We start from the raw sequence: 25,310 nt of genomic DNA, 5'->3' as shown, positions 1-25,310 counted from the left end.
TCTGTTGACGTTTTCTCACAGCTGCTGCTTTGACACACAGATCGAGACAGTTACTTGTCATATGTTTCAAAAATACTATAGGTTACCTAACACATCCATTGAACACCATATTCCAAATAATTACAAAGAAACATTTATTTTATGTTTTTATCTTTAAAATTTTCAATCTTTAACCCTCTACGTAGAAACCTCAATCCATGGATTCCTCTTAGGCCTCCCAACACTCCTAAGAGCCCTCCAAACAGCACTGTTACACTTGAAACCTGAACCAAAAGCAATTTGCCAAACTCTGTCACCTCTGTTCAGCCTTGTGTTCGCCTCCAAGTAAGCCAATTCATACCAAACACTGCTACTCGAAGTGTTCCCAAATCGCTCTAGAGTTTTCCTTGACGCTTCCATGTACTCCTCGGTAAGCTCTAAGTTCTTCTGTATCTCATCAAGCACTGTCCTGCTCGTTGCCTGTATGCAAATGTGCTCGAAGGCTAGCTTATGGTTGGGAATGTAAGGCTTGGACTTGTTCTTGAAGAGCAAAGAGGTGAAGAAATGGACTTGTTCTGGAATGGGGAGAACGAGCAGGCCAAGGGTGGTTATGTTGGCCTTGAGAGCTTGGCCTCCCACCTCAATCACATCTTTGTTCACTGAGATGCCTTGTTTTCCCTCAGCATCTTCTTTGAGATGTATGCTTTTGAAGCTTCTGTTGTCCATCCCTTTGTGAACGCGAACCAGCTGCAACAATCAGGAAGTTCGTTCTCAATTTAGAATCTCTCTCTGTGTGTGTGTCAAGTTGGAAACATAGCAAATTTTGTTGGAAGATGAAATTTACAATACAGCTGGCTCACTTGAGTGTTTTTGGCTTCCAAAAATCATCGATGCCCTCGTTTTTACTCTCTCTCTCTCTCTCTCACACACACACACACACGCACACAAATCTAAGCTTATTTAGTAGCATTGTGCATTTGTGCTTTACATGTGATATAACAGTGACATAAATACATTCATACGTAATGTACACAATAAGAGAAAAAAAAAAAGGTACCTGTTTGAGTTCAAACTTTGCGCCCCACCAGTCCAGGTGGTGATTTGAGAGCAACACCGCTGCTGCCCCCATCCGAAGGAAGCAATTAGGAAGGAGCATGTCAATATCCTTTCCACCATACCATGCAAAGTTCACAACTTCTGTGCTCACTACCAGTGCATATGAAGCCGGATGTGCATTTAGAAGGTCTCTTGCTAAATCAATGGCTATGAGACCGGCGGCACAGCCCATGCCACCGAGGTTGAAGCTATGAATCTTGTGGCTGAGCTTGTAATGGTTTATCACCATTGCTGAGAGTGATGGAGTGGTATTCAGAACACCACAGTTCACAATCAGGATTTTGATGTCTTTTGCTTGGATTCTGGTGGCGGCAAGGAGGTCATCGACTGCTCCAAACATCACCATTGCCGCCTCTTCTCGGCCATCTTTTAGGGTTTTCTTGTACGCAGGATTGAATACTGTTCTTGGCAAGTAGGTCTCGTCTCCCATGCCGGAATTCTTGATGACGCTCTGATGAAATTCAATCGTTGCATCATCATATTTACCTGATTTTCTCGCCAACTCAATAAATTTTTCCTTTGAGATCTGTTCATTGGCAAAAGCAGGAAGATAAAATGTTATATGTGCATGCATTAACATGGATGTTCAACAAAAGAAGTGAAAAAAATGGACTAGTACTTTCTTCATACGCTAATATGAACTGAAAAATAACAGTATTAATGATAAAAACAATAACAACATTAGGCTCCTCACGTAAAATATTTTTTTTGGAAAATATATATATATATATATATATATATATATTTGGGGTAAAATATTTTTTAAAAGATTGAGGTCCAGTTCATCGGGTTGGGCATGTAAAATAATTTACCTAAAATTGATGAATAAATTATTTTTGTTAAATTTTAATATATTTTTTTCTTTATAAATATTTTACGACAACCAAACACTAGAAAATAAACAAAGCCTAATTGTATAATGAAATTGATAGTTTTGTTTGAGCGCCAGTAGCATAATATAACCTTATATACAAGCAATAAAAAATCATACCACCCATGAATGGGAACTAATTAAATTTCAAATTGGTTCTTCTTTAATAATTGTTGATTAATGTTAATCATTCTCCAAATATAAGGATTTTGAATAAAAGAGGAAATAAAATGAAAAGAATTGAATTATGTCATTTTTTTTCAAATTCTTTATGCAATTGCTTCACAAAGGAAGAAAATGAAACAAGTTAAAATACACACAATACATAGATATCAACACACACATATCTAAATGGAATGATGTATTTTTTATTTTTTAACTTTTAGGGGGAGAGAGTTACCTTAAATTCACTTGGAGGCCGATAACAAGCAAAATCAACCAAATAAATAGGCCGAGGCATTAAATCAAGATAAATATATAGAATTAAACCCAACAATCCCACAAGGAAAAGTGCATCGGTAAGGTCACATTTCAAGCAAAACCTTTCCCATGTCAGCTTCCCTATTTCAGCACAAAATATCACTAACAGAACCGGTGCAATAACAAAATAAATGCCATGGCTTATAAGATAGCCATAACCAAGCTTCACATATTTCGGGTTAACCGAATTAAGGAAGTCCGGCAAGCGACGCCGGACTCTCACAGAGAAACTCCGGGACCCGGCATAAGGACACGAGTCCCTGACGCCCCGGCTAACGATCACCGGTGAGAGGAGCTCCCTCTTACTTGCCATGAAAGCTGGTTACAGAAGATCCAAGACAACTTAAGTGGGAATGAGAAAAAAAAAAAAAATTTATTCAAGCAATGAAATGCATTAGTGTGCACGTAAAAGAAATTAATGCATGGTTTAAGCATGAGGACTTGGATGTAATGTAATGAAGCAGATGGGATACTTTATCATGAAAAAATAATAAATAAATTAGGTTACGTTAGAGGTTAGCATATGTAATCAGAGGGTGATAACAGAAAAAAGGGTTTTTGTGCATGAAGCGTATTAGCAACGGCTTTGTAGCAGTCTAATTGTGCGTGTGGAGAGAGAGAGAGAGAGAGATTCATTACATATCACATGCTCATTACCTTTGTGACCCGGGTTATTTGTGCATAATAGTGTTAAAAAGAGAAATTGTTGGAAAGTGAAAAATCAATGGGCATAAGAGATAAATGACATCACGTGAACTTTGCATAAAAATATCATCATCCATTTATTATTATTATTATTATTATTTGCAGTCTAAACTTGCATAACATTGCTTAATATTTGTGCATTTGTGAGTGGGAGATATTTTAACATCAATAATTTATATTTGTGATCCGATTTAAGTCTAAAATTATAAAAAAGTCATAGACACACAAGGAGCAACCCAACCAGCAATAATTCAAGCAATACGACAGCATTAGTCAATTTATACAAGGGATTGTGTGTCCACTTTTCAGCATTAGTCAATTTATACAAGGGTTTGTGTGTCCACTTTTCATCGGATGAAAGACAAAAGAAAAATGTTTTCCCGGACACGGCTATTTTTGAGTGCCTGCCACTAACAATTGATCTTGATTTTGTATTACCTTACCGCAATGCAGCTTGGAGAGATTAAGCCCTAATGAGTAACAAGGCTGTAATGCATCCGGTGTTAAAATCACATATCCAGTCGGACTAGATAAACCCCATTTCATCACATCAGAAAATGTGACATGATTTGTACATTGAACACAATTCAATTGGTGTCACCTGCTTGACAAAAATGACCCTCACTCAATGCTTTTGACCTCTCAATGAGAAGGTAATAGAAGGAAAAGAGTTGATATTATTCAGCACAAAGTACCTGCTCGATCTGCCTCACAAAGGTGTTACAAGAAGATAACAGTTGTCTCTCCACTGGTATTAATTGCCAGACTGCAAGACCTCAGCAAAACATTAGCAGAGGTGTATAAGCTGCATACCCATCACACTTGTGTTTCTCCCACAGAAAAATACGCATGACACCACATTTTACAAAGAAAGAAAGCTTAGAACATTGAAGATGAGGACAATAGCCACATGCTGATTGCTGTTATGATGGAATCCTCTTAATTACACAACAATGTACTTGAAAAAGTTTATCCAGAACTTGGCCAGAAAATTCACTACAGAACTGGAGAAATTACTTCCCCTTTTTAATTGGTAATATGATCAGCGAAAGGTTGCCTCACTGGACGCAAACGTCACAGGATGCAAACCGCCAAAAAACCAACACAAACGGCACTTGAAGCTCTCCAGGCCAAACAGATGTTCTAACATCACTACTACAGTTTCACCTGGCAAAAGAAGAAATATAATATTAACTTACACATCCAGTGTTATGTGACAGAAATAAAAGGTTTCTGCTCGCTCAGTATTGGATCATATTAGATAAATCTTTCCGGCAACTCTAGCACTCACTGCAACAGACATGTCTCTCACATTGAATTTTGTGATTGCAAGAAGTGTCAAATACAAGATACATATAAATATCAACATATATAGACAAACACATACCAACAATATTAAATGCAATTGTTTCAGGTGATGGTATGAGAAGTATCATGCAGTTATGAAGATATATGATGAATGCATGAATTCTACAAGTACCATTGAATAGACTTCATACAACAAGTCCCTTGCTTCAAATATGGAACAATCACAAATATTGAATTGTTGATTACAACTAAACTGGCATAAACTCAATTTGTAATCTATTTTTTTTTTTGAATAATTATGATAAAAAAAACCCTCCATTTGTTAGATATAACAAATGCATATATCCCGAGTAATCTGAGCCTTTAGTTATTCAACCAATATAAATTCTTTTTTCATTTTTTTATAAGTAAAATGTAATAGAAAGCGTTCAAAAGGGGAACGCGTCCCAAGCTGTACACAAAAGAAAGTGGAACCTATAAACTCAAGGAGCCCAAAAAGTCCACAATATCCTCAAGAGAAGAAAAATCTCTCCCCCATCTCCAACAAAAAAGAGTACAAATAATAGAGAATTTCAGCGCCTCAATGGAGGACTCCTTTCCATCAAAAGATGATCTATTTCGCTCTTTCCAAAGGCTCCACCAAACGCAAAATAAATAAATAAAACATAAATAAATAAATAAAACATTATTAGTTAAATCAGTCAGCTCACGCACGCGCTTCTCCCCGCCTCTAAGGGGAGGATTAGCATGTTCTTTTTTGTCTTTCTCTCAAACACGTTCCATACTGATTTAAAGTAGGGATAATTTCTGTCATTTAAAATAAAAGTCATCATAGAATGCTAACATCCCCTATTAACACGGTAACAATAGCAAGATGTCCAATTGATCATTATTATTTTAAAGTCATCAGTGGAGACTATTAGGCTCTGGATCAACTGCAGGAACAAAATGGTAAGTTTGGAAATTGACCACATATTATAAATTTAGCAGGTTAAATCAATTAAATCCATAAGATACGTGAACTTAAGTAATGTTAGGGTACGCATTGAGTTCTAGACAGACCTTAGGAGGATGAAGCTGCTGCTGCTGCTGCTGCAGCAGCAGCAGCTTTTCTGCTTGATTTGGTATCAGTTCCTGGTGGTGGTACATAAATCCTTGCTTTTTTCAAAATTTCAGCAACAGTCCAACGCTTATGCTTGCTTAATGGCCTGGAAGGATCCAATCTAACCTGCAAATACAGTTTCATAAATTATTTTTATTTAGCAATAGAGTACAGTACTTGATTGTAAATCACACGATACACTTGTTAAAAAAAAATATTTCAGTTGGGAATCATGACACGAGAAAATAAAATATCGAAAAAGAATGTGTCTGTTTCTGATTTTACTTAATGCTCTTCTTGGTGCATTTCCATCAACTTATCAAGGTTAAATAAATTAGTGCAGTGTATGGTTTACTCCAAAACATAACCAGTAACGAAAGCAAAACACATATAATCAGTAATGAAAGCAAAACACATAGTTTTACTATCTTATTTCCATTTAAAAGAGAGAAATTATTCAATGGAGAAAACAAATGAGGAACCAGAACAAATAATGCAGTTGGGTTAAGGTTCACTGTACCAGATGATCATCAAAAGTCATAATAATAAAGAAAAGGAAACAGAAAACTTAAAAGAACATGCCACCACACTTGATGAATACACAAAGAACTAAATAGATTAACATGGGCTTATCAAATAAGTGTCACATGACAAAACTTATTCCCAATGCATTGCCCTCGGGAAAAATACCAAAAACTGTCAGAAGAAATCATTGAGTACTAATCATAGAAAATTCACACATGTATGATGTGTTTCAGTAATTTCGGGAGTTTGACATTCTGTTCATTGTCAATTAGCCTATTCTTTTTAGCAGACACTCCTTTCCTTGGCAAGCATTAGCTGGGTTACTCTATATTATTTGGGTAATTTGATTTTGGCTGAAAATGGATGCTAGAATTTTGAAAAAAAAACAGAGGTATTAAGCCGACATGCTTTGGATAAAAGTTCCCTTTTTGGCATTATTTCTAGGTGTTAGTCATCAAAGAGGGACAGATTTTGACCTGGCAGTCGCTCATGTTGTGCAGTGTCTGCTATTGGCTTCAAAACAAGATTTAAATTTAACTTCAAGGGTTATCTACTTATCTGGGGTGTCTTAGAAGACTGTCTGGGTAACATCATTTTTGTTCTCTCTAGGCTGGATGACAATGGATTCCCATCATTAATAAAGAAAATTTTGAAGTTTTAGAAGGTTTAAGGGACGTATTTGGTTTGGAGCCTTCATATGTATTTTTTTTTTATAAGTAAAAATGTATTAGAAAGCATTCAAAAGGGGAACGCGTCCCAAGAGTTGTACAAATCCCAAAAAAGAGAAAGGGGAAGGCCTATGGACCCAAAGAACCCAAAAAGTCCACGATTTCTTCTAAAGATGTACAATTTCTCCCCCCAACCCCAACTAAAAAGAGAACAAATAATAGAAAACTTCAACGCCCCAATGGAAGATTCCTCTCCATCAAAAGATCTTCTATTCCGCTCTTTCCAAAGGCTCCACCAAACACAAAGGGGGGTCACCCTCCAAAAATCGTGAACGTGCGCCCCCATCCTTTTGGCCCCTCCAAATGTCAATCAATTCCTTTGAGGTCCAGGGCATGACCCACTGGACACCAAAAAGTCCCAAAATAAGATTCCAACAGTCATGGGCCACAGGATAATGCAAAAGAAGGTGATCCACGGACTCTCCATCATACTTACACATACAACACCGATTGACAATGATTTGTCTTCTCTTCCTCAAATTGTCCAGAGTCAAAATCCTACCCCAAGCTGCGGTCCAAACAAAAAAGGCCACCTTAAGAGCTGCCTTCAAAAGCCAAGCCGTTTTCCATGGGAAAGTGGTACCGTGAAACCCAAAGAGGCAGAAAAAGAAGGACCGGACCTGAAAAGTCCCCTGCGCAGAAGGCACCCAAGTCAAGGAGCCTTCCTATGTATTAGTTGAAGCTTAATAGTAACCAGTTAGGGTCAGATCATCCAGTTTGCTTTTTGGCACCACATGCATTTGAGTAAAGACTTGTCTGCTAAGTTGGATCTCAAGATTGGAAAATGAGGAGGTAGATAGATTCACAAAGAAAGGCAATAATTACAAAAATTTAATGGGCACTCTAACCCTCTTGAGTTCATTCTTATGGGATGAACGGGCTGCTTTATTTAGGGTTTTCTTTTCATTCTCCTTGTCAATTCTATTTTTTGGAGGATTTCTCATTCTTCTTTATTCTCATCAATTTTCCATTAATAATTTTTTTCAGTTTCTCTTTTTCTTGACAAATAATTTCTTATAAAAAATATAACATTATATAGGCAACATAAACTAAACTAGGGAAAAAAAAAAAAAAAAACTAAATTACAGCAACATGAAAATGTCATCACCTAGTGTTGTGCCCACTTTGACATGGTGCTGGAAGGAGAAGGCTAGACAAACCTAACCTCTAACATTATGGTGCGCAAAATACATCCACATCTATTGTAAAATTAATACCAATGGAATATGGAAATAAGGTGGAATGATTGGAAAGCAACATGAAAATGTCATTACCTAGTGTTGTGCCCACTTTGACAAGGTGCTGGAAGGAGAAGGCTAGACAAACCTAACCTCTAACATTATGGTGCGCAAAATACATCCACATCTATTGTAAAATTAATACCAATGGAATATGGAAATAAGGTGGAATGATTGGAAAAGAGTGTCCCTGATATTCTTACTTATTTATTTTTTTTATTTTGATAAATTATTCTTCAATTTAAACCAATACTGCAATACCTATATTCAACAACAATATGTATTGGTATAGTCAGGTGGTGCTACAACTTACAAGGCCAACTTCCTTATAGAAAAGAGGCTGTTCTTGAATAATAGTGTCAAGTGCCAACTAATTTTATATGACACTGGCCATGGCCATGTATAGGTGTTGTATTTCCAATGTAATGACAATTCTTTAAAGTTTCAGATTCAACTCATCAAAATCTGACAATGTATTGGCAGAATATCATCCAATACGATACCGGCTATTAAAAAGGGGAAATAGTAACTATTTATCATTTTCCCTCTCTCCCAGTCCTTCTGACCCTCTAAAGCCAATTCTTCTTTTCCTAACAAACTCTGTTGCAAATTGATAGAGCACTCTAATTTGAGAGCTAAGCAATACAGATAATGCAATTCCAAGGTTCTTCTTCTCGGCCTTAACAAAAGGTATGTAGTTTCAAGAACATGATCAAGGTCATAGTCTAACCTTATGGTTCTTTCAATTACAGATCATGGTTTCCAACTACTATGCTCAATCTGTAATTTTCTCTTACTTTTTAATATAAAGCGTGCATAATTTCAACAACCGCGATGTAATTGAAAAACATGCCATTTATGTTCATCCATTCATTAACCCTATCTAACCCAGACTAAGAAAAGCAATCAACAAACAGAGCATCGAAAAACTTCAATGTAAATGCAAAAGAACAATTAAAGAAAAAGGGTATTCATCTTTTCTCCCAATTATTAGTATAATACAGGTTAATCATCGTTCAAACATTTATGTGCATGTAAGTATATATAGAGAGAGAAAGTGTATGATAGTGGAATACTCGATCGCCGATGGTGCATTGGTTGTTCTCGTCGTGGGCCATGAACTTGGAGGTGCGTTTGACGTAGCGATTGTAGAGCTTGTGATGGAAGAGCCTGTCCACAGCCACCACCACCGACTTCTGCATCTTGTTCGACACCACCATCCCCACCACCGACTTCATTTTTCCACTTTTCCCCTGCTACTTCCTACAACCACCTGACTGAACAAAAAATATCGAAACCCTAGTCGGAGGAGTGCTCCGCGCAAACGGCGTCGTTGCTTTATATTCCGTTAAATTTTTTTTTTGGGGAAGATATACGATAAATCGGTATACGGCGTCGTATCTATGGATTGTGTGTTTTTTCCCTTCTCCTTTCAATTTTCTTTTCTTTTGAATATTTATTTATGATACTCCGTATACTGTTTTTTTTTTTTTTTTTTTCCCTTCCGTATACTGTATTAGATTAGATTACCAACAATATTTTTTTATTAACAAAAAAAAACAATATTTATTTATTTATTATTATTATTATTATCCTTTATCTTGCTAGCTGTATGGTAATGTCACAAGTCACGCTTCAAATTAAAACAGTGTTACTATATATATGTGCAATAAATATTAAATGATATAATTGTATAATTTTTCCAAAACTTTTATCTCTAGGTTGTATATACTAGGACTGAAAGAAAAGAGAAATCTTAATCCTAACACAACCCTTACTACATTCAATTGTACAAAGCTAATGCTCACTTTTATTTTTCAGCCACTCGTGTGGACTGAATTATCGCACATCTACACCAAGTCACCGAGGCAAGGATTGTACATGCTTCCGCCCGAATCAACACATTGCCCCTAGGGTTTCGCACTGAATTACGGGAATACCATGGAAATCCAAGTAAATCAGATAGAAACCCTAAATCACCCAAAAGGCCAATATGGTAATAAAGAAAATAGGTTTATCTAAACTTTGATTGAAACCGTTATCCACTCCCGCTAAAAAGAAACAACCCACAGCTTTGCTCCAAAGACACTTCTTCTGCTCTCTCTCTCTCTCTCTCTCTCTCTCTCTCTCTCTCTCTCTGCCCCTTCTCTCTATATGTCCCTATAGTTCTTTATCTGTGGTTTAATCAATTGGCTTGGGGTTTTATTGTTTGTGGATTTTTAATTTTGGTGATTTTTCAGGAGGAACGACTTGATATTTGGGGGTAATAATGTTTGAATTCTGTTTGGATAGAATATCACATTTGTGGGCAATTAGATTCCAATGGTTTCTGTTGTGTGTGGTATGAATTTACATGAGCAGAATTTGGACTGCCCAACTAATTTATGAGGTTGAAAAATGTTGGGCTCTGTATATGTTCTTGATGAGCACTTCATTAGTCTTACGTGAAAACTTAGTCTTTTTGAATCGAAGCATTTGTCACAAGTCGCGTAAATTTTCTAGTATTGTTGTTCAATTGAGTGGGGGGAGGAGGTTTTGTGGTTTGATTCCAAATGCAAAGAAAAGGCATTCAAGAAAGAGAAGTTGGTGGCAGAAATTCTTTTTCGACGAAGATGGCAATTGGCTCGGTTTGAAGGATGAGGATATGTTTGAGGAGGAGGAATCAGAGAGCTTGAGTGAAGAGGAGTTGTCCGAGGGTGAAAAGTTCGAAGCATGGAAGAGGAGAGCAGAGGCAATCATTGAATTGAGAGAAGCTCAGGAAGATATGAGGAATGAGGAGAAAAGGGGGTGGGAAGACTGGCTTGTGGATGAAACCAAAGATGTCATTAGTTCATCATTGGGTCAAGATTGGAACGAAAAAGTCGGGATATCAAGAGAAGATGTGAAGGCAGATCCTAGTGAGACGATGCCCGAGGAGGGTTTGGTCAAGTCTGTGAGGGATTTGGTCTTTGGGAGGGAAGACGATGACTTGCTATATGAAGACCGTGTTTTTCGATATGCTTCCTTGAATTCAGTGAGTCCATTCACAGTGACTTAAATTCAGCAAGCCATTTTATGAGCTAAGCATCCTTGATTTAGTATTCTACACCATCTTTTTTAGCTTGCCACTGGGATGTTGCTTTTCATGTTGATGAAATACTTAATTTTGGTTTAAGTCAGAGCCTAAATTATTGAAATAAAACGTTTCTTTATGAGATCAGATGAACAAGATTGTAGGGTTTAAACTTCTTAAAAACAAATGACTACTAAGTTTTCGTTAAGTTGAAGATCATTACATTATGAAGCACTGCAGGACATGTCTTAATGTTTATTGTATGAATACTCTGCCAATTGGTCCATTATCCTCTTCTTTAGTATATTGGTAATCTGTTTCGTATTTGCATGTTTTTGTTGAAATATGTGATTAGTTATCCTGAACCGCAATCATCGTTCTTGCTGCAGGCTAAATTTTTGGCAGTATTGGTAGTGATACCATGGGCATTGGATTTTTTGGTTCATGACTATGTTCTCATGCCTTTTTTGGACAGGTAATGATTGAGGCACACTGGTTTTAGCTTGATTGAGTTCTCTTGTTTTTTGTTGAGAGAGAGAGAGAGGTACAGTTATTTAGCCTTACCCTCTTTGTGTCGATGCTTGATTTTGCTGGGACAGAACTTTTCTTAATGAAATTCCTTTTTTATGAGAGATACATAATTAAAAGTTTAAAACCATTACCTATGAAAAGTAAATAAATAGAAAAAGGAAGAAAAAAATATATATATATATCTCAAACATGCTGAACTACAGATGACAGAGTGAATACTGGATTTAGGGCAAAATGCAACTCAAAGAAGATCAGGGTTCCATTGTCCACTTCCAATTTGAGTAGAAAATTAGAAACAGGATTGGTTTCCGAAGGTGTTTATAAATTTTTAAAGCTTCTATAAACCCTGTGAATAGGCAGGCATGCTTAGATCCACACAAACAAGTATTGATTGAAGCAGTGCAGACCAACATATGTAAAGCATTTTTTATATATAACCTGCACTTGAGGATTTTGCTTTGTCTGTAAATGGTAACGAGTCATAAACTTTGTGTCTTCAACAATGATACAACTGACCTCTCTGTCTTGAACAGGTATGTGAAGACTGTACCACTAGCCGCAGAGATCCTTGATGTGAGAAGACATCAAAAGCTTGAAATGGTTAAGGAATTAAAAATTGAAAAAGCAAAATTTCGGTTTGAGGTAGAGATTGGTAAATCTCCACCTCTTTCTGATGAGGAGGTTTGGTTGGAGTTACGGCATAAAGCGTACGATTAAAGATTTCTACATTCTTTTTTTGGGAATTGTTTATTTTGTTTCATCATTATTTTTTTCTTGATATGATCACTGTTGAAATGGTGACTGGGAGAAGGAATCTACAAATGCAAATGAAGAATTGAAACATATGAAGATGGTTTCAGTTTTACCAATCTTGCTTAAGAGTAATTTCTAGATTTGGTGACAACATGGCCGATGAAAGTGAAGAAATGTTTTCTTGTTCTCCCCTCTTCTTTTATTTCCTCCCTGCAAGGGCAAGACAGGAAAACCTTAGTAGATCCATCAAGTGTCTACCATACTTAATTGCTTCCTGCTTTGAAATTTAAGAACTTTAAAACTTATAGTGGTACTGAATCAATAATTTATCATACAATCTCATTTTTAGATGTTTAAAGTTAGATATTTTTCGTATTATCTTCTTATTATCTCAGTGTTGACATAATTACCAGTTGAGGTGGATTATAATGCTTTGGTCTTCTTAATATTAATAGAAATACCAATATAGGTGGATCAGGAAGCTTCATGTCAACAAATTTATGATCTTTTGTTCTTGAAATATCATTCTGACATAATTTATTCTTCAAGAATTGCATATTTCATTGTATTTGTAGTTCAACATTGATATGTTCCATATGCCATGAAAGTAATTAAACTATGGCCATTGCATTATTAAATTACAAAATTTCCCCCATTAGGGATGCTAACACTGGTTATGTTGGCTACACACTTTCTCTTAAAAGTTTTTTTGTGCCTTGCTCACACATACCTAAATTTCCAATTATGTTAATTCACTGAATTCTAATTTATCAACCTCCTGCTTGTTGCTCTATCAGGTTAGAGTTGCGTGATGAATGGAGGTTAGAGAACCGTAGAGCATTTGCCAATATATTGTCAGATATGGTGTTTGGGATCTCATTATTCATTCTTTTATACTTCAACCAGAGTAAAGTGAGTTCTCATTTGCTTTTTTTGCGTCACTTCCTTTCTTTCTATTAAATTATAAAAGAGTATTTTCCAATCAATATGGTAGCATTATTACCTTTGAATGTGATGATGTTATTTCACATTTATGTGCCATCATCCTCATCATCAACAACAATAATCAACAAATTGATTAATTTAAAGTTAGTAGTGGAAACATTTGCAGGTGCAGTAACTATGGTTATCAGATTACTAACTTTTGAATTTTCTTGGTATTTTCTGGTTGATATTTATGTCCCTGCGTCTTAATGGAACACTTTCCATGAGAACATGTAGAAGACACTCCGATATTTTTTTCCTTCAGCCATTAGAGACACGATTTAGCCCTTTGTCTGCCCAATCTAATGATCTACTGTGATTATGTTTCAAAATTTGTGATTGTTGTTAGAAACAACACCATCATTTAGTTGTCAAGGACTATACCATTTTCTAGTCTAGAGATTATGATTTGTGAAACCTATAAATGGAATTAAAATAATGTACATGGAGATTGATGAATATATTGATCTGATTTGGATCAATTAAATCTGTGTATGGAAAATTACAGTGAAAATGCAATTTTGTGATGCCTGTTTGAAGAGGAGAGCTTTGATCATTTTGTGGTGTGCACAAAATTTGACAGTTCCTCGAATATGATTTTCTAGACTACTATCGCAGCTCACAAGACATCAGAACTTAACCAACAATTTTTTTGGCCAATACAGCAAGCTATCTGATGGATGATCAATAACATTCATGTATTGATCCCTTCATAATAAAATACAAGAGGGGATGGCACCTGTGATTTGTGTATATATAGGTTTTATATATTATTCCCTTTTAAGAGTTAGCGGTAGTAATTGTAGGTAGGATATTGTTAATTGTGAGAAAAACTCCCTTCCACCATTTGTGTTAACTACCGCTCTATGAATGGTTTAATGTCAAATCATTTTCGTTCAGGGTTATTCAAACCAATGGGACTAATATACGGGGTTTATTGAACGTATATTCTTATGTTTATGAGTCTGTAACTCCACATCCTCAACTCTACACACCTGGTTTATGAATTTGGAGGCAGGCTTCTTGTATTCTCTTCTTCTCCATATATGAAATCTTTTGATCATCTTTGCCCGTGGATGTAGACTTCCAAACCACTTAAATAATTGTGTTTACTTTGTATGTTTTTTCCCGCACCTAACATCATATTAGATGCTATAAGCTCAAGCTATAGTGCTTTAAGTATGCCTTTAGCCTTTAGTCCTACATTCAACTATTTTATTAGACTAAAAGTGACAGAGATGTTTTGTTTTGTAAATGAGCAATGTAGCCATTAAATCTTTATGTAACATACAAGTGAATATTTCCTTCTTATAGCTGCTGCACATATATGCATCTATCTTTTTGCTTTCTGCTTGGGCATATGTTTAAGAGTTAGCTATAATTACCCATTCTCCATCCAAATAGCTGCCTGACCATTTATTTATTTTCCCCTCCCTTTTGCAGGTAGCTTTGCTGAAATTTACAGGGTATAAGATAATAAATAATATTTCAGACACCGGGAAGGCTTTTCTGATTGTACTTATTACAGATATTTTTTTGGGGTAATTTTTTCTGCTCTTTCCTGAGAGTATCAGCAAGTTCTCCCTCATCAAATAAAATTTATGTTGCAAAGCTATGTTCATGCAATTAAGTAAATTCTTTCATACAAGTAATCTGTATGAAAACTTGAAAATTAATTGATGTTTACTAGAACTGTAATGGTGATACGATCATATGAGGTGAATTTTTTACCCTTTTTCTTGAAATATAATTTTAAAGTTCTCTATTGGAAGTGCCTTTCTTTGTTGTCCTGTATTTTTAGAACTTGGTAAAATGTTGTATAAAATCAAAATTTTCAATATAACTAATAGGATAGTCTTTTTCTCTATACAGTTTTTTTTAAAGGTAACCCTCTTTCTCTAAGATGCTAACAAACTTTCGCAGGGTTATCTCTCTTTTTTCCCTAAATTTTATTTGGTTCTACTTGTGACGGTATATCTGAGTTTTGTGCTTCCGAACTTCACATTACTTATGAAATTGCAAACTTACAGGTACCATTCTGAATCTGGTTGGCAGACTTTGCTAGATATATTCGTTGAGCATTATGGCCTTGAGGTTGATCCATCTGTTGTAACCATATTTATCTGCCTAATTCCAGTCATCATTGATGCATGTGTGAAGCTTTGGGTATGTTCTACATCTGGAATACTTTTACATAAAAAAATTTGTTCTCCTGTCCTACTGGTCACCATGAAGCAAGAATGTATATTTGGCAATGAGTGTTGTTTGGTTTTTGTTAGTAGTTTACTATTTTCCCTATTTATGCATACTGGAATTTGCTACAGAGGGATACAGTTGTTCTTTTTTTTTTTTTTTCACTGGATACAGTTGTTACTTCGCCAGGAAACCCCAATATTTTATATATATTAAAAAAAGGGTGAAAGGAAACAGGACAGATTTCTAGTTTGATAAAGATCCCCTAATGTTCTTTCCATTTTTTTTTTTTTTTTTTTTTTCTTCTTCTCATGATATACAATGGATAAGGTAGTACCCAAGTCAACTTATTGAACATGATATATCGCATAGGTGATTCACATATCATAGCATGTATACGAAGGAAAACCTAGTTCAGCTCTGTTGGCGTGTTCTAATATTTAGGGATTAGAGGGTCTGACACATAAAAAACAGGTCTTTTGAGTGTTCCACCATATAAATCTAATGGGATCAATACTTTTTCTGTTGTCAAAGTATACTGCTTGACCTAAATCTGTCAAACATTTGTGCCTTCTGAATATACTGGATGACATCAGTATTCAGAGTCACCATTAACCTGGACCTAGATACAGTTCTTTCCTTCACTATTTGGATTTTGGCCATGGTCTTTTTGCGCTTATAGAAGAATATGGGAACTCCATAAGTAAGCAACAAATGAGAGAGCAATTATGGAACTAAGAAACTCTAATATCATTTTATTGTGAAACACTGGAATTTTCTTTGTATGAGAAAATTCTTTGCTGTCTATCTTCCACCTTGACAATTGATACAACAAGAGAAGAAAAAAATTATGGGAAGGGCATAATACTCTTTATCTGGCTTGGGATGCCAGTTTGCCTTTGGTATGTTTAATCACTTGTGACTTTGGTAGGGCTATCCTTATGAAGTCGTCGTGAACTATGAATGCTGATGCAGGGTGCTCACTGTGAACAAGTGAATGCAGTTAGTTATGGGAAGGACGAACACTACACTGGGTTAAAAAATCCGTTGTTTCCTTTATTTTATTTTTTTAGTTCTCACCATCTATTTTCCCATTATAACAGTTGTCTGTCATTCCCTACCAATCTCCTGTCATAATAATCTGGTTCATAGAGGCATTTTCCGTTCTATTTGAATGTGTTCTTGTGGACGTGCATGTAAATGCATTGCTAAACATCAATATGATTAGCTGAGCTGGCCTGTTGCATAATTCTGTATGCTCGCTGCTATTTTCTAGATTTTCTTGTTTAAAGATCACATGAACAAGAGTCAAAATATGATTTTCTTGAAGTTTTGCATGAGTGCATCTATAACTCCTGACCTCTCTACGCTCCTTTTTCCTATTCTGCATCTAAATCATTTCCCGATATCATTTGCTCTAGTATGTCCAATTGGTACAACAAAAAATTCTTTGCTCTAGTATGTTGGTTGATGGTTTATGATGGAACAGTTTCCCAAAATTAAACGTTACATAAATTCTTTTGAATTTGTAAAATTTTCTTCAGTCACTTTAATATCATTTGCTCTATTGCGAAAAAGCAACTTTCTTCTATAATTTTTCATTCAATACTTATGCATAGTTTTTATGTTTGTCATTCAGTTGTTTAAATTCCTCCCAAGATTATCCCCAAAGGTGGCAAATATTTTTCGAGAAATGAAGCGGCACTAGACAGATTGATTTATTTATTTATTTTTGTCTGAATTCTTTCACCTTACAAGGAAGTACCAAAGAAGGTAAATTGAATCATCTTTGCTACTTTTTCTCCAGCTCAACCATGTTTACTTCATCTTCTTGTAAGAGGCTTGTCTTGAATTGCAATATGCAGCTTATAAGTATTCTATGTATGTAAATAGCTTGTCATTGCTCAAATACCTTTTGTCACATAAATTCCTTGTAATACTATGAGTTAGGATGAAAATCACAATTATGAATTTTATATTCATGGTCAAATGTCACTTTGATTACAAATTTTCTAATTCTATTGTAATAATTTTTGGATTTTTTTTTTTTTTTCCATCTAATATTCTTCAGAATTTCGAATAAAAAACATGTATTGTATATGGAGGTTACTAGAGATCATCAGTTTAAACTCTTCCATTAGATGGCACTTGCTATATAAATCAAGCTCCATATCGTTGTGAATATTTTGGTTTCTTGTCAGAAGACATTGATGCTAAGATTATTTGATTATACTTTTCCTTTCTTAATGATTTCATATGTCAAGATCACTTTTAATGTTTGTAGGAATTACTTTGATGGTGTTCTTTTCTTTTTTATTTAAATCATTTATATATATAAATATATATTCAAAATTTTAAACAAAAACGCGGGTACACAGTTACAATTTACAACCCACCACAATCTCTGCTTTTCACTTTGTCACGAGAAAATATATCATTAACCACAAGTGTTGATAAATAGATAAGAAATACTCAAATTTATTTCAATGTGTTGTCATTTGATAAGAAATCTAGGATTATTTATTTATTTATTTAAGATACCTGGGATTAGTACAGTGGATAGATGTTTATTTCGGTTACATACATAAAATTAGTTTATTTTTATGCATTAACAAGAGTTAGAAGGTGACAAGACTGTCAATACAGTCTGGGTTTAATACATCGGCAACAAAAAATTAATATAGTAGTTTAACCAAAGGACTAAAAGCGTACTTCAAATTAATATACCACCAGAAATATATGAGTTGTAAATGTATATATAATTCTGAAAATAGTTCTTAAGAATCTAGAGAACAGTTTTTAGAAAACAATAAAAGACAATTTTCTAAAAATAGACTTTTTTATAAATGAATTTTTAGAAAATTAAATCAAACAGAATTTTTTATACAATTTTCTGTTTTCAGTTTTTTAAAAAAGAAAACTGTTATTAGAGTTACAAACCAAACAGGCCTGTAAATTTTGTTTTTTTCAAATTATCAATAACATCTGCAGAATGGAACCACAAAAAGAAGAAGAAAAAAATGATTCATTATACAAATACAAGAATCTAACTCAAATAAACACTTGCCCAAAAAAAAAAAAAAAAAATTCAAATAAACCTCATCCTTGATGCATTTGTGTGTTTGCTTGCACAAATATCATTTTACTTTGGAATATAATATTAGGTCTACAATTGTTTCACCTATTATCAAATGGTGTAATTTTATGGTATTTTTTTACCTTTCAAAATAGAAATTTAGGCGGTCAAGTCACGGTAAGGACAAAGTAGATGTGAGAGAGTTTCTATTAAATTTAACTATTCTAACAATTATATTATATACACTTCAAATTCGATGTGATGTGAGAGAGTGTCTATTAAATTTAACTAATCTAACAATTATATTATATACACTATTCAAATTCAGATATGCAAGCTCCACCACACGATGTTATGATAATATGAATTGACATAAGTCCTAATTTTTCACCACACGATGTTCTGAGAATATGAATTGACACATGTCCTAATTTTATTGCTCAATGAACCTCATTGCTTCCTAATCTAAGGCTCAATTTGGTTAGAGGTATTGAAAGAAAAAGAAAAGAAAAGTAATGGAGAGAAATTAAATATTGTGTACGGTATGAATTTTTTAAAGAAAAGAAAGGAAGCAAATGAGGGATTCAAAAGGAAATAGGATGTGTTAGTTTTGTTAATCAATTATATAAGATGTGTTGGTTTTGTTAGTCTTCCAAAAATGAGAGAAAATGAAAGGAGAAGAAATGAAAGATTAGATTTTTTAATGAAAATTTATTAACACCAAATTAGCTCTTCTTTTAATAAAAGGCAAAATCTATGAATAAGGATATAGTAGTAAATTCATTATAATACTTTATTTTTCTTTCCTCCCACCCACCCACCCACCCACCCACCACATGATTACTATTATTTTATTTTATTTTTTACTATTATTTTTCACTTTATTAATCAACAAAACAACAAATGATTAACTATATCCTCATTTCCTTTATTTCTTTTCCCTCGTAACTATTCTTATCATTTGGGTTAATTACATTCACACTTCCTGATTTTATTGATAGTCTTATGAAACAATAACACCCTTCAAATTTGTTTCATTTGACAAAGACACCCCCAAACACTCTGACACATGATAAAATGACTAGAATGCTCTTTGACATTCAATTGACTCATTGAAATGTTAAAAGTACCGACTTAACCTTCTAATTAATTTTAGGGTAATTTACACAGACCTCCCTTATGATTTGCCATAATTACAAGTGGCATCCTTCCTGTTCCGGAAATTACTCGGACCTCCCATACTTTTTAAAATATCCTACACGGACCTCCATTTCGTTACGGTCAACGCCAGTCAACGACGAAAAATGATGACGTCAGCTACTATTTTTTTTTAAAATGCCGCAAATACCCTTGGGTATATTATATATATAAGACCCATTTTGTAACCGTTGTGCTACAGAACGGGTCTCTTAGGGCTGAAGAGAAGAAGAAGACGAAGTTGCTGTCGTTGTGAGAAGTTGCTGCTCTACAAAGGTTGTGTTGTGCAAATCAAGTGTTGTGGTAGCTTTGGAGAGGAAGAAAAAGAAGAAGATTGTTCTGGAATTTGAAGAAAAACGATAAAGAAGAAGATTGTTCTTCTGTCTGCAACTTAGGGCTCCATTTGGGTAAGTTATGTTTATCTAGAAATTAAAGGCTGAATTCTTAGCTTCGATTTGTTATCTTCAAAACAAATATCTGGATTTTCAATTTGGTTATTCAAAAATCTGAAAATTTAATTTTTGTGGGTTGCGATTTGTTTTTCAAAAATTTGGAGAATCGCGAAGGTCTTGTAGGTTACGAGTTGTTCTTCAAATATCTGGATTTTCGTTTCTTTTTGGAAACATGTCTACTAGTTCAAAGGGAAAAGCTTCAAGCTTGGGTGATTTAAGGTACAGGGATCTGTATTGCAAATGTAAATCAAAAACAAAATGTGTAATTAAGGTAACAGGTTCTAATGATTATAACAATAAAGGGAAGTTGTATTATGTCTGTCCAACTAGAAGTTGTGGTGTTTGGGAATTGTGCAATCCAATAACTTGCATTACAGAGGATGTGATGGACTCTGCTACAATATGTAACGAAGAAGATGTATTTCCTGAGATTATGACAAATGTTGCTGAGATAAGTTCTGAGATTTGTAAGCTAAGGTCTAAAATTTGTGAGATAAGGTCTGAAATTGGTGTACTAAGGTCTGAGATTGATGAGACAATGTGTGAAATTGGTAAGATAAGGTCTCAATTTGTAATGTTTAAAACACCCCTTGGATTCATGAAGCTGCTTATCAATGCAAGTTTATTTCTTGCATTTTTTTCAGTTGTATTCATTTTTTTGTCAGTTGTATATTGAATGTGCTATGCTTTCAGTAATTATGTTTTGTAATGAATGATGTTTAGTTCTTAATGAAGTTCTTAATGAATGATGGAGTTCTTTTGTAATAAATGAAGCTGCTATATGTTTTGCATTGACAAACTCTGCATTGACAAACTGCATTGACAAAAAATTCAGACCTATATGACAAACAACCCATAAATATGAACAATTTATACAAACAACCAATTGTCCACAAAACATACCATATAAACAACTGAGTTACCCATAAACATATCATATCATTTACCAATAAAATTCAGAGTTGTCCAAAAGCTATACCAAAAGTCAGTTGTCTAAAAGCTATACCAAAAGCTATACCATATATATGTCTATTCTTTTTACACAACTGAGTTACCCACAAAGTAGTTAAACAACAAAAGTTTCATAAATTGTCCACAAAAAAAAATATAGTTAACTATATTATGGCTGCATCTTCAACTGCCTTCTTCTCCATCTTCAAGTGTCCCTTCCAGATTGGTTGCTTCTTCCAGTACCTCTTCGAATTGCAAATTTGACTGTATTGGGTTTTCTTGGTTGATTTGATATTGCAGAGCCTTGTCCAGGTTGGTTGGTGCTTGCAATGCCTTTTCCTGCTTGATTTGACCTTGAGCTTGCATACCCTCTTCCAGCTTGGTTGGTGATTTTTGATTGATTTGAGGTTGTACGCCCTCTTCCAACTTGGTTGGTGCTTGCAGTGGCTTTTCTACCTACATTCCTCATTGAGCTTTGACACCCAAATTGAGTAGCTGATGTAGGCCTCATCATCTGTGATTATAATTAAAATAAACTTAGTCTATTTAAGAAAAATAGAAAAAAAGTTAAACTTCTTTTTTTTTAAAAAAAAAGTTATACCTCTTCTGTTAAACTGGTAAAACTTGAACTTCCACTTCCAACTTGACTGCTTCTTGGTGTACTTGTATGTCCCTGCAAGTTCTTATATAGTGTCAAATAATGTCACAAGTTAAAGGGCATTAACTCTTCAGTTAATATTAAAAAATTTATAAGTGATTTACCTGGTTGGGTTGACCTACTTTGCATGTTCTCTTGTTGTGCCCAAATTCTTCACACTGTGAGCATTGTAGGGATTTGCTCTTTTTAGCATCACTAGTTACAGCTGCAGGCTCATCTGCATCTCTAGTCCTGGCTTTTTTTGGTCTGCCAGGCTTTTTCCTTAGAACTGGAGGTTCCACAGGGTTACAATGCAAAGGAGTCCACATTCTTTGATCAGGTACTGGGTGAATCATATCAGAATGAGTTCTTATGTATGTTTCATTATAGAAACATGGATCACAGTACTGTTCAATATCTGTTCTTTTGTGTGTTATGGCTGCAGTTGCATGTTTGCATGGAAGGCCAGAAATCTGTCATCCTGCAATCATATGACCTTGATCTAAGCTTCACTATATGCTTTCCTTCCTCATTTATGACTTTATACTCATCTTGCCCTGCTAGGGTAACATTACATGATCTAGACTCATCAATCAATTTATTCAATTTTTTCTTAATGTTTGGGGTCACCAATCCTACCTAAGTACTGGCATTTTCAGCCCTCATTAGGAGTCTTCTCATCAATTTGCTCCTAATACCATCAAGCAACCCTAAAATATGTTTAGACCTAAGCTTCCCAACCCAATTATTGAATGACTCACTAAAATTATTAGTGACATGGTCACTCTTCACCTGGTCAGAAAATGCATGCTTTGACCACTTGCACACATCTATTCTTAAGACCCAATTATAAGCCTCTCTTGACACCTCCTTCATTTGCTTCATTGCCTCATTAAATGTGTAATCATTATAGGCTCTAGCTGCCTTCCAGAAAAAAGACTGCAAAAGCAATCCTGGATACTTCTTTTTGAAGTTGTTATATAGATGTCTCCAACATAGCCTATGGGTTGCATGTATGAAAACAATCCTCATTACTTGTTCAAGACCCTAAGCACAAGATATATAAATTTCATGTAATTTATTAGATATAGAAATTACATATAATAAATGAAGTTTTTACCTTTTGCTGTTCTGACATGAAGCATATATGTCTATCTTGACCAAGTTCAACAAATGTTTGCAACTCTTGAAGGAAGAATTTCCAGCTTTCTTTCCCTTCATTTTCTTCCACAGCCACAACCAGTGGAAAAAGGCCATTATTCCCATCAAGGGCTATAGCAGACAAGAGCACACCACCATAAAGGGGTCTTTAAGTGACAGCCATCCAATCCAATGAACTCCCTGCAACCATTATTGAATCCATATTGTATAGCTTCTAAAAACATAAAAATTCTTTTAAATGTCATACTAGGCAAGTCCCTCTCAAGCTTCATGATAGTACCAGGATTAGATTTGAAAATTTCATTAGCATACTTAGGAAGCAAAGTGTATGCTTCCCCATGGTTTCCCTCTAACTCGTCCATAACTTTCCTTTTAGCTCTGTATAGTTGCATGGGTCTTGCATCAACTTTGAATTGGCTCATCACTGTTGTATGCAATGCATCAAGTGGAACCCTTGGATTATCTTTTATACTCTGCCCAAACTTTTTAGCAATCCATGTGGATGTTGCATCCCTCACAGTGCCACTCCACACAATTGTGTGGACCTCTAATTGTCTTGACTTGATAAGTTACTCTATCTACCAAACGGGAAGCATGTACCCTCCATGGACACCCCTCAACTGCACATCTTATAGTAACTCTTTGCTTCTCATTTTTTACTCTTTTTATATTACATCCCTATTGGACACAAAAATCAACCAAAATATCCCTAAAATGGTTCACATTGACAAATAGATGACCTTCTTCTAACTTAATCTTTCCATCCACACCTCTCTTAAATGGAATTCCCTTTAAACAGTTTGCATAACACCTACCCCTTGCTGTTTCAGTTTTCTATTGTTCAACATTTATCTCACACCTTCTTCTTCCACATATATGTCATTATCAGATTCAGTACCAGGTTCATCTCCTGATTCATAGTCTGACATACCATCCTCACTATGGTTCTTTTCTTCCTCCACATTCTTATTCACATCATCATTGTGAACTGGATTCTTACTCTTCCCACTATTTTCCCATTCCTCATCTTCAGAACTAAACCCAAATACATCATTATAATCTTCCAAATCATACTCATCCTCAGGCTGTCTTCCATTGTTCTCATTTACATTAGTCTCATTGTCTCTGACATTAGTGTCATTATTGTCATTGACATTAGTGTCATCATTGTCATTCACATTACTGTCATCAAATGTCCTATCATCAAACTCAGACTCCCTATCATCAAACTCCATGCTCTCAATTGAGGCAAATTCAGGACTTACATCAGTTACAACCTTATCAATATACAAGTCTATCAATCTCTTAGCAGCATTTACTTTAAACATCTCTAGCACATCTTTATCACTATCCACATTCATTCTAGCAGAAGACCCAGGAACAACACAAGACAAAAATAGAGACAAAGGGACAGTAGTTGGAATATGAGATAAAACTACTATTGTTACATCTTTAACAAGATCAATGATGCTATAAAAATTCGGATCCACACCAGTTATAAAAGTTAGGTTCCACTTGTAGTGAACAACAATATTATTAATTGATTCTATCACCGTAACAATTAAAATTATAACAAAAATATAAATTATAAACACAAATTAACTAAATTTAACACAATCAATACAATGGAACAACTACTCCCAAATTACACATAATTTCAATTATAAAAGCCCTATTTGCCTGTATAGAGTTAACAATAAATAGAAAACAAAACCCTAAACAAATATATATAGAGTAATAAAAAACATATACCCTAAACTAAATACAGAATTATTCAAAAATACACACACCCAAAAAACAGAGTATAAATTTTAACATTACCTAAACTAAATAGAGAGTAATAAAAAACAAAAACCCTCAATATCGACTACAAAATTCTTTTCACATACCTCAGACCACTTCAGATTCACATATGCGCAAACCCTAACTCGTTCTTTGCAAATACGAACTTGGATTTGTTGTCAAATATGGAAAGCGAACTCCTATGTTGATGCGATCTTTGGTTAATCCTTCACATGCAACAACCCTTACCATTTGTTCTTTCGTTCTCTCTCTCTCTCTATCTCTCTCAGAGTGTTCACAATACACAGCACCACTTTGGTAAGGCTGATGAAAAGACCTGGGTTGGGAAACAGACATAATTAATGTAAGTTTTCCCTCCAAATGAATCAATAGTCGTGTAACTGAGAAGCTGATGTCATGGGAGGGTAGTTTCGTCATTTCAGATGGCAAGGAGAGAGAATTTCAGTAATTTTGACAGCTCTGTTAGTC

General features: G+C 34.8%; 3 protein-coding genes across 3 annotated transcripts; 1 reads left to right on the top strand and 2 right to left on the bottom strand.

Annotated features, from left to right (window-relative positions):
• Window positions 1-86: 86 nt before the first annotated feature.
• Window positions 87-3,071, bottom strand: LOC132276916 (3-ketoacyl-CoA synthase 10-like). The gene is made up of 3 exons (XM_059778557.1): window positions 2,367-3,071; window positions 1,037-1,621; window positions 87-726 (listed from the first exon to the last, which is right to left on the bottom strand). The coding sequence occupies exons 1-3, from the start codon at window positions 2,757-2,759 to the stop codon at window positions 178-180; spliced, it is 1,527 nt and encodes a 508-aa protein (XP_059634540.1). The 5' UTR covers window positions 2,760-3,071; the 3' UTR covers window positions 87-177.
• A 940-nt stretch (window positions 3,072-4,011) lies between these two features.
• On the bottom strand, window positions 4,012-9,377 carry LOC132276915 (uncharacterized). The gene is made up of 3 exons (XM_059778556.1): window positions 9,129-9,377; window positions 5,522-5,687; window positions 4,012-4,318 (listed from the first exon to the last, which is right to left on the bottom strand). The coding sequence occupies exons 1-2, from the start codon at window positions 9,288-9,290 to the stop codon at window positions 5,523-5,525; spliced, it is 327 nt and encodes a 108-aa protein (XP_059634539.1). The 5' UTR covers window positions 9,291-9,377; the 3' UTR covers window positions 4,012-4,318; window position 5,522.
• Window positions 9,378-10,098: 721 nt separating this feature from the next.
• Window positions 10,099-17,615, top strand: LOC132276913 (chloroplast envelope membrane protein-like). Its single transcript, XM_059778554.1, has 7 exons — window positions 10,099-11,065; window positions 11,494-11,579; window positions 12,169-12,342; window positions 13,186-13,300; window positions 14,816-14,913; window positions 15,403-15,538; window positions 17,205-17,615. The coding sequence occupies exons 1-7, from the start codon at window positions 10,406-10,408 to the stop codon at window positions 17,271-17,273; spliced, it is 1,338 nt and encodes a 445-aa protein (XP_059634537.1). The 5' UTR covers window positions 10,099-10,405; the 3' UTR covers window positions 17,274-17,615.
• Window positions 17,616-25,310: the final 7,695 nt, after the last annotated feature.

This window comes from Cornus florida, unplaced genomic scaffold (genome assembly GCF_030987335.1).
Source record: "Cornus florida cultivar Cherokee Brave unplaced genomic scaffold, ASM3098733v1 CherokeeBrave_3.0.0_Hap2_Chr10, whole genome shotgun sequence".
Taxonomy (NCBI): Eukaryota; Viridiplantae; Streptophyta; class Magnoliopsida; order Cornales; family Cornaceae; genus Cornus; species Cornus florida.
The sequence above is the reverse complement of the archived record's forward strand: the minus strand, read 5'-3'. Positions and strand labels throughout refer to the sequence as shown.

What these genes read in the sequence shown, in the direction of transcription:
- LOC132276916 (XM_059778557.1), bottom strand. Translation starts at nt 2,759, where the DNA reads ATGGCAAGTAAGAGGGAGCTCCTCTCACCGGTGATCGTTAGCCGGGGC. An exon ending in GGCCTCCAAGTGAATTTAAG is followed by an intron (nt 1,622 to 2,366) that starts GTAACTCTCTCC and finishes GCCAATGAACAG; the next exon opens with ATCTCAAAGGAAAAATTTAT. An exon ending in CAAAGTTTGAACTCAAACAG is followed by an intron (nt 727 to 1,036) that starts GTACCTTTTTTT and finishes TGATTGTTGCAG; the next exon opens with CTGGTTCGCGTTCACAAAGG.
- LOC132276915 (XM_059778556.1), bottom strand. Translation starts at nt 9,290, where the DNA reads ATGAAGTCGGTGGTGGGGATGGTGGTGTCGAACAAGATGCAGAAGTCG. An exon ending in AATGCACCATCGGCGATCGA is followed by an intron (nt 5,688 to 9,128) that starts GTATTCCACTAT and finishes CTGTATTTGCAG; the next exon opens with GTTAGATTGGATCCTTCCAG.
- LOC132276913 (XM_059778554.1), top strand. Translation starts at nt 10,406, where the DNA reads ATGAGCAGAATTTGGACTGCCCAACTAATTTATGAGGTTGAAAAATGT. An exon ending in CTCATGCCTTTTTTGGACAG is followed by an intron (nt 11,580 to 12,168) that starts GTAATGATTGAG and finishes TGTCTTGAACAG; the next exon opens with GTATGTGAAGACTGTACCAC. An exon ending in TATACTTCAACCAGAGTAAA is followed by an intron (nt 13,301 to 14,815) that starts GTGAGTTCTCAT and finishes TCCCTTTTGCAG; the next exon opens with GTAGCTTTGCTGAAATTTAC.